The 8,860-nt window shown below is 55.2% G+C and overlaps 1 protein-coding gene across 2 annotated transcripts; it reads left to right on the top strand.

Annotated features, from left to right (window-relative positions):
* Window positions 1–1,377: 1,377 nt before the first annotated feature.
* On the top strand, window positions 1,378–8,149 carry Cfap410 (cilia and flagella associated protein 410). Of its 2 annotated transcripts, none has more exons than XM_021649661.2 (7): window positions 1,378–1,537; window positions 2,592–2,610; window positions 3,313–3,359; window positions 4,502–4,731; window positions 5,566–5,737; window positions 6,306–6,381; window positions 7,105–8,149. In XM_021649661.2, the coding sequence occupies exons 1-7, from the start codon at window positions 1,461–1,463 to the stop codon at window positions 7,231–7,233; spliced, it is 750 nt and encodes a 249-aa protein (XP_021505336.1). In that variant the 5' UTR covers window positions 1,378–1,460; the 3' UTR covers window positions 7,234–8,149. The 2 variants fall into 2 exon arrangements, with proteins under 2 accessions (XP_021505336.1, XP_021505335.1); XM_021649660.2 differs by having other exon boundaries at window positions 1,379–1,537; window positions 6,303–6,381.
* The last annotated feature ends 711 nt before the right edge of the window (window positions 8,150–8,860 follow it).

Genomic DNA, 8,860 nt, shown 5'->3' with positions numbered 1-8,860 from the left:
TCGCACCAAATGACCCTATGGTGCTTCTAAGGCGTGTGCAGGATGGCCGTGAGGACAGACTGTTGGCTGCAGTGTAACAAGGACTGCCCTTATGCTCTGTCATCTCTCACCACGGTGATCTTCCCATGTGGCCACAGCTGCTGTTCCTACATCTTTCAGATCATATGTGTTTGCTGCTTGCTTCTCTTTGGGTCAAGCCTAGCCAGGAGTTGCTGGGGGAAGCAGGTTCTGGGAACACAGCTAAACCCCAGCAGTCCACCCCAAAATCATGTGCTTAGGATTCTTTCATTACAAATCTCAGCTGAAGCTGTCAGGATTTCCCACTAATTGGCAGGCCCTCCAAGCAGCCACCAAATATGATAGAGTCTGCAGCCTCTATGTATTTGTAGACTACATGACACTCCTCTTCCTCCTCCTTCTCTTTCTCCTCTTCCTATCTTTCTAAACCAGAGAAACCAGAAACAAGCAGTTGTTTCCAGACAGACAGTGCAGTGCTGTAGCAACTCAAGGGGACACTGTCCTAGCTCAGCTACCTATGATTATTCACGGCAGGAAGAGCTACAGGCCCTGAAAGTCAAGGCCTTCCATCGCTTCAGTTAAACCTTTGGGATACCACAATTCTGCATCAGGGCCTCCTCCTTTAGACCCTTCCCCTATCAAGCCTCCAGGAGTTGCCTTTTGCAAGGCTTTTTGCAGGGAGGTCTCAGCGGAGATATCAATGGGCAAGGGCCAGATAGCAAGACTGGAGGAGCTGCAGAATCAGGGCAGCCTGATTGCATATGCATATATGCTTGGGTCTGGTGCACGCGGAGGCCAGAAGAGGGCATAGGATCCCCTGGACTTAGAGTTGACAGAAGGCTGTGACACGCGGCATAGGTGCCGTGGGAAAGCTGCGGAAAAGCTGCCTGAGTTTACAGCGTCCCACTCCGTAACCCAATACAGTCTCAGCCTCTGAGGGCAGCAAATACAAGCCACCGCCTCGTCGGTTAGCTGTTTTGTCACACAAATCCCTGGTTTGGGCTCGAAAAGAAGTGGGCGAGGGCTCAACGCTGACTAGGGCCTTGACAGGGATGAGGATCCCGAGCAAGAGGTCGAGGAGGGGTTTCTGCAAGCACGTACTCCACGAACATTCTGTCGCCCTTCTCGACTGGAACCGGCTTTCAATGAGGCGCTGTGTCTTCCCCGTCGCGACCGGCGGTCCAGAGGCAGCAAACCCGGAGCCTCGCGCACGCGCAGGACTGTCGCGCCTCCAAAGGGGCGGGGCGAAGTCTCCTGTCCCGGAAGTTGAGCCGTCCCACTGCGCCCGCGCGGTTCCGCCCTCTCTCCTGTTCACCAATGGGACATCAGTCCCCGCCCCTGGAGACTCGGGCCCCGCCCCTGGAGACGCACCGCGGCCGAGGCTTTTCCCGCTAGCCGACTGTAGAGGGGAGGGCGGCCGGGCCCGTGGCCCCTCGGCCGCCATGAAGCTGACACGCAAGATGGTCCTGTCCCGAGCCAAGGCTTCGGACCTGCACAGCGTGCGGAAGCTCAACTGCTGGTGAGGCCAGCCAGGCACGGGAGGAAGCAGAGGCCAAGTTGGGCGCCTGCTGCCCTAAAGCGAGCCAGGTTGCAGGCTCTTTCTCCGGCCAGTGCCGCGGATGGGTGCGGCCCTCACCAGATAACTAGAAATGTCCCTCTAGTCTCGCCGAGGGTCACTAACACTCTGTGACTGTGTCTGGTATTTGAAACAAAGATACTTAGGGGTGTGTCTACAGGGAGAGAGAAGTGAGGTTGTAAAGTCATGATTCCATGGACACCCTATCACCAGATGCTGCAGAGGGTGACCTGGTATGGGGGACTTCCTGGAACTTAGACGCTATGGAGTTGATGCACCCAAAAGTGCATGGGCGGGTCACACTAAGACTGAAAGTCCAGGGCTTCGGGATAAGTTTGCCTCAGTGGGGTGTGGAAGAGCTACAGGTGTCTCTGGGGACTCGGATGGGACTCTGTGACCAGAGCTTCTAGAAAGGGGCAGAGCAGTTTCAGACCCGTGCTGCTCGTGGGGTCAGCACAGTACTGGAGTGAGCTTTGTTAATTAAAAGCCTTTCTCTGCCCCGACACATCTGGTGTTGGCGCCCAGTCCTCTCTGTCCTGGGTTTCCAATAAATGCCCTTCTTTGTTGAGGCAGCGTGGCAGGACTCCCTCTGTGCAGACAGAAACAACAGCCACATTGCAGGCCTGCGATGCTTGCTTCATAAGTTGCATGATCAGCCTTTGAACTTGGCCTCTTCTGAAGACCCCTTTGTTTATGTTTATGAGAGGGAACATCTTTCTGCTGTGGGAGCCTGATGGGCGTAAATCGTGTGCTCTGCAGACAGTATATCCTCTATGCACCAAATGTGCAGTATTGTCAGAAATCAACCTAACCATTTGTGATGTCTTCTCCTGTTATCTGGGGAACCGGCTTTTCTTGCTGTGCCATTCTGATCATAGAATCTTTAGATTTGTAGACAATTGTCGTTTCTCTGGGGATTTTAATTATTATTATTATATTATTATTATTATTATTATTTCCACTCGACGAGATTAATGTATATTTCTTTTCTCCCCAGGGGCAGCCAGCTCACAGATGTAAGTTCTGTCTTGATTGGATCATCTCCTTGATGCCTCTTCCCCAAAAGAATAAAGTTACAGAACAGTGGTGATCAGTTTCAGTGCCATGTCACTTCCTGGTCCCACACAGAAGAGGGCAGAGTCATAGCCCTGCTCTGGGAGGAGTCCTGGGTGGTGATTTTCTTCAAGGACATCATCATCAGAGGCTCTCTGCCTCTGCCTAGCCTCCCCTCAGCCTCAGGATGCTACACCCCAACCCCACCCCAAATGTCAGCAGCCCACAGCCCAGGTCTGATCTGCAGATTTGACAGTGCGTGGTGGCCAAAACCTGCTTGCAGTTCTGTCTGCCTTGGGCTCAGCTCCATTGGCAAGAAGGATGTCTGTCCTTTCCTTGTACCTCAGGAGCAGCAAGAGAAAAGGTTCTGTACCTCAGTGTAGGAAACCACAAAATCCTTGGCCAGATGTCCATTGAGGTCACTGAATGTAATGATGTGCTGTGTCTAGAATTGTCAAGTAGAGACACCCAGTGAGGACCATATTGAGGGCTGGCTGGGCCGCAGAGACCAGCAGGCAGCTGATTTCTTCTGGGTGCCCTGGTTGTGCAAGTGCCCTTGGCTCCATTAGGGCAAGTGTAGGACCTCGGACAGATGTCTCCCCTGATCTGATAAGTGACAGCACAAAACTGTTGCCAACTCACGAGCCCCATTCTTCCATCCCTAGATTTCCATATGCCGGGAGATGCCCAGCCTGGAAGTGATCACACTCAGGTACTTGGCTGCTGCGTCGCTGTAGTCCTGGGGTATGGAACGTCATGTCCTTCCTGTGGGGCTCAGGGAAAATGGGAAACCTGGAGGCCCCTAGCACTGTCTAGGATGGCAGTTTCTGGCAACAGAAGGGTTGCAGACTAGGACTGTGAGAGCCTGGCCCTCCTGCAGCTCCTATCCGCTCTCTCGGGGACTTACCTGGGCCTCCTAAGGGCTCAGCTCTGCTTGCCTCCTCTCACATCCACCTCGGTAAATAATCTGTGCACTTGTAGCAGTGGTCAGGCAGGCCTCCAAATAATGAGCAGTATCCACCCAGGCCAGTCCTCCCTATGGCCACACCTGTCCCCAAGAACCCCTCCCCACCAGTGCCCTGCCTCCCCTGCCTTCCTGATTCCATCACTTCCTCGGAGCCATCGTTAAATTGACGTCTGCCCATTCCGGGATCCAGGTTAGCGCTGACACTTAGGGCCCTGCTGCCTGCCTGCTAGGTGCTGGCATAGGTGCGTTCTGTATGTCAGTATGGTGCTGGTGGCATTTTCTGGAACTTGTTATACACCAGGGCAGCCTTATAGGAGGGAGCGTGGGTGAGGCTGGCTCAGCAGGCCGGGCCCTGGCTCTGGGAAGCAGAATGTTTGGCCACTGTTGAGTAGAACACCGCGTGTAAAGACTTGGTGTGTTTGGGAGTTGCTGGATGCTGTTTTTCCCTTCCTGTGTTGTGTTCACTCCCCTACAGCACTAAAATCACCCTAAAACCCTGTTTCTCTTTAGCCTGGGATTCCGGAAGTCAGATCTAATTTGTGTGTGATACAGAGCTTGTGGCATTTTTGCTGAGTTTTAGCCAGTGTCTGCTGTAGGGCTAAGTGTGTCCCTTGGAGACTCGGTGTTACCTGTGAAGGAGGGTAAAGCACCCTCTCTGCTACAGTGGTTCCATGTGAATCCAGAGCTCCGGGCCAGGGAGCTGCCCACATGGTGTCTCAAGTTGAGGGGCTCCTGCTGACACTGCCCTTCCCCAGCCCCGACTTACGTGGGCTTTGACCCATTTCTAAGGCAAAACCCTCACGACTGAGGCAGACACACAGATGGAGGCCCCCTGGGCCATGGAGGTCCAGACTGTACGGGTCCCTAACAGTATGCTGGTCCCTCAGCGTCAACTGTGTCTCCACCCTGGAACCCGTGCGTGGCTGCCGGCGGCTGAGTGAGCTATACCTGAGGAGGAACCGTATCCCTAGTCTGAATGAGCTGTTCTACCTAAAGGATCTGCCACACCTCAGGGTGCTGTGGCTGGCCGAGAACCCTTGCTGCGGGTCCAGCCCGCACCTTTACCGAATGACTGTGCTTCGCAACCTGCCCCACCTGCAGAAGCTGGACAACCAAGGTAGGCTCCAGCCTGTCCGCCCACCGGGCAACTGAGGCGGTCCCCAGTGCGGGGCTTCCCAGGCACCCCCTTCCTTGCTGTCTTCTGCAGCCCCCAGCTTGAGGAATGGGCTCACGTCCATTGTGCAGTGTCATCAGCACCACACAGGGCACCTGTCTGTTAACCCCACCTGGGCTTGTATGCCTCAACAGTCTCCCCTCCTTTTGCCCCCCTCCCCGAGGAAAATCGATATGCCATGGCGAGGATGTGGAGTGTGGTGACCGGGCAAGCATGTGGTGGTCTCAGCTGCACTGGCAGCCAGGCCTCTGGAGCCACATGGAGGACAATCCTACTGTTCCCCCATGGGCACTTGGCAGGGCCCAGCTCACTGACTCCATGGGCTGATGCTCTTAGCAACCAGTTTCTGATCCTCCCCCGAGACACTTACTAAACAAGAGTGAGTCAAGTGGGGCAAATATGTGAAGCCCATTCCTTTTAACATTTGTCTCAGGGGCTGGAAACAGAGTCGAGAGCCTGCTGGCATGTGCAAGGCCCTGGGCCCAACCCCAGCAACACACAGATTTATCTGGATTGGGGGTTTTGCTCATAGAAGATCCTGGGCCTGAGGTTCACAAGAACCCCCTTGCCTTTCTGCCAGGTGTCATACACATTCTAGGCTTGGGGATTGGAAGGAGGACTGACTGTGCCCAGGGACAGTGCCCCCATCTCCTTCCCCCCCTCCCCGCTGTACACACAGCAGCAGCAGGCGTGCTGAAGCCCCAAAGAGGCCAGGGCTATGTGGAACTGTGCCGCATAGGCCCCTGATACCCTTACCTTCCTGTCCTTCTCCCCAAGCTGTGACGGAGGAAGAGCTGACTCGCGCACTGATGGAGGGAGATGAGATCACTACCGCCCCAGGCAGAGAAGGCGCAGGCAATGGCTGTCCCAAGCCCTCCTACACCCTCGGCTCTGTCACCTCTGAAACTGAGACCAGCCAGAGCCTGCTGAGCTATCCGGAGGAGACAGAGTGAGCCTGCAGGGGACCAAGACCCACTGTCCTGAGAGCACCCTCAGGCCATGGGAGGGAGGCTTCCTGTCCGCCTCTGGGAGGGGAGCAAGCTCAATAGTGGGCAGGGGAGGAAGGGTAATGCAGAGGTAGGACCATCATGGGCCTGTCGTGGCTCCTTGGGGGGCCACTGTTGTGACCGAACTTGGTCAGGGATGGCACAGGAAGGCTGTGGGTTCCAATGGCAGGTGCAGCCTCCTAGTTCCCATCTGTGAATGGCACTGGAGATGAACTCTGGTTCTGACTCCTGCCAGGGTCACTTCTGTGGAAGTGCCTTCCCTGAGGCCCTGGGTAGAAAGCATTGCAGGTGGGAGCCCTGGGCACAGAGAAGTTGGTCCTGGCTCTGGGCCTCTACTCTGCATGCTGGGCTCCTGCGCCACTATAAAGGTATCTAGATTGAGGGTGCCTGCTCTGAGCTGGGACCACTTGCCAGTTGACTTGGCTTCTTCTGAGTGGGATTTGACATGAAGATGGAGGTGCCCAGAGCCCTCTGACTGTCACAGTCTCACTGCCTCTTTCTTACCAGCAGGGTCCAGGGCCAGACTGCTGGAGACCAATGCCCTTCCTTCTCACAAAGGGATGCTTTGAGGAGTCATAAGAACAGGGTGAGTGACCACTGCCCCCTCTATCCAGACAGCAGAAGCAGGCTCCAAAGGGTGGAGATGACGTGGGGCCAGGTCTGGGCTCACAGGAAGAGTGGGATACATGAGGCAAGAGTATCAGCCATAGCCCCCAAGCTCAGTTCCGCTTCCTGCTCCAGCATGCTGGAGCCTTCACCGCACTAGGTCACTGTTCCCTCAGGATTCCTTCCCTCTCCACTTGCCACCGCCACACACACACACGCACACGCACACACACACACACACACACACGCACGCACACACGTCAAACTCGATTCCAAGATCAGGTGTGTGCCCTCTCCAAGCCCTGTTTCTCGACAGAGAATTGCCCAAAAGGCCCAGCTTCTAGCTGGCTGCCCTTGGACCAGCATGTAGAACAAGGACACAAGTACAGGTTTGCAGAGGCCTTAGTGTGCTGCAGAGGTCAAGGGTCAGGAGTTGAAGGGAGTTATTCAGTTCCGACCTGCCCCTCAGCTGTCCTTGTCCTATCTTTGTCTGAGAGGATACCACCCTGAGGGATGCTGGACCCTCAGCTTCTGTGCCCGGTTCTCCATCTAAAGCTAGGGTACAGACCCAAGCCTGGCAGGAGCTGGATAGGGAAGCAGTGTGCCCAGTCTGTGCTGTGACCTTCCTGAGCTGCTGCCTGGAAGGCCCCGCCCTACAAAGGGTGCCACCGGCCAGCCTCTAGGTCTTCCTCTCTGTCCCCAGAACATCCTGACTGCCATCTTGCTGCTGCTGCAGGAGCTAGACGCAGAGGGGCTAGAGGCTGTCCAGCAGACTGTGGGCAGCCGGCTGCAGGCCCTGCACAAGCTGGAGCCCCAGGAGGACATGGAGTGACTTCATATGCCCCAGTACCTGGACCCTGTTATATTCTGTGGAAACACAGCTCCACCTGGAAAGCCTCCTTCTGGGTTCCCAGTACCAAGCCAATGTAGGTGCAGTGGCTGTCAGCTGGGGATGCCCTGTCCTGTGCCTAGGGCTGGCAGAGATGCTGCCCATCAGCATGAGAGGTCCCTGGGACTTACCTGCTGAAGCCTTGAGGACCTGGGCACTACCTGACCTGACCCTTCCTCAAGGGAGGACTGTACGAGCCATACCCTCCAATAAAGCACTTTCTGTTTGGGCTGGAAGCCAGCATCTCAGTGGCAGGTGGGGCCTTGACCTCAAGATCCATGCTGCTTCTTAGCAGCTAGGGGGAGCCCTAGTGTCCCTGTGTCAAGCCTATCCTCGGAGATGCCGGGAATGATGTCTTACCATGCTCCAGGTGTCCTTAGACACCACAGCTTAGGAGAATGGTGCTCAAGAGAAGGCTGAGTGGGACACTGTCCTTTTTCTTTCTTCTTCAGGAGAGGGATGTCACCAAGGTAGAGTAACTATCGGGGACATCCAGAGTTGCTCATCATTCTGAGGTGTCAGATGCCACCAGTAAAGCTATCTTTGTTAGAGCAATTGGGGGAGGCCCCATAACTTGCCCACCAGGCAGGGCCACCTTGGTACCTTGGGAGTGGCCTTGTACCTGCCACAAGAGGATAGAACCAAGCAAGGCATCAAGATTAGCATATGTAAAACAGCACCATGGGAAAGGCAGAGCATGCCAAGAAGCCTGCTGCACACAATAGCTGCCTCTGTAGGTGACCTATAAAGGTCTGAATGCTGAAGGTTCTGGGCCACTGGACCCTTGACCTTGCTCTACCACTGGCCCACTTCCAATCTTGGGAGTACTTTCTCTCTTAATAAACTGTTTCTACCAGTATCTGTGTCCCTGGTCCAATTCCTTGTTCCGGGAACATAAGATTGTGGAAACACCAGCATGTGCCCTCTGGACCGCACCTGTACCATTCTGGCTTTTCCCCCTATGGCATGCTCAGGCACACTTCAGGGATGGGCAAACTGCATCAGTTGTGCTGAGCCCCAATCCCTGTTGCCCAGACTCGTTTGCCCACACTGGGGATGAGCTACAGCACAGTGTGTATCTACTTGGAACTGAGCACGGGATCTTCAGTACCTACTTGAGTGTTGTAGGACTCAGAGTAGCCCGTTGAGCAAAACAGGAATTGGTATCACAGGGGCCGGTTGCCTTCCCATCCAACACACAGCAGGCAGTGCTAAGGTCGGAGGGGCCACCTCCTGGAAGGGTGGATGCAGTACAAGAGAACTCAGGAAAGAGGTGCCTGTGTCCTGGGTGTCTCCTAAAGTCCTTGCCATCACCAGGGCCCAAAGTTGCCTTGCTGCTGAGCAGTTAGACACGGAATCAAGCTGGAGTTCCATACTGAGAGCCGAGTCCCATGCTGACGCTAGGGCACAGGGCAATGACCTTACCCCACCTAGCCATAAGCAGGATGAGCTGCACAGGTCTTGTGCCTGGATCTCCTGCCCTTGATGCCTCCCCACTGCAAAGCCCCTTATGTGGCAGATGCCCAGACAGACTGAGCAAGGGGCCTGCTGTTGTCCCCAGACCCTGAGC

Source organism: Meriones unguiculatus, chromosome 16 (genome assembly GCF_030254825.1).
Source record: "Meriones unguiculatus strain TT.TT164.6M chromosome 16, Bangor_MerUng_6.1, whole genome shotgun sequence".
NCBI classification, from domain to species: Eukaryota; Metazoa; Chordata; class Mammalia; order Rodentia; family Muridae; genus Meriones; species Meriones unguiculatus.
Note: the sequence above shows the minus strand (reverse complement) of the source record. Positions and strands in the feature narration are given on the sequence as shown.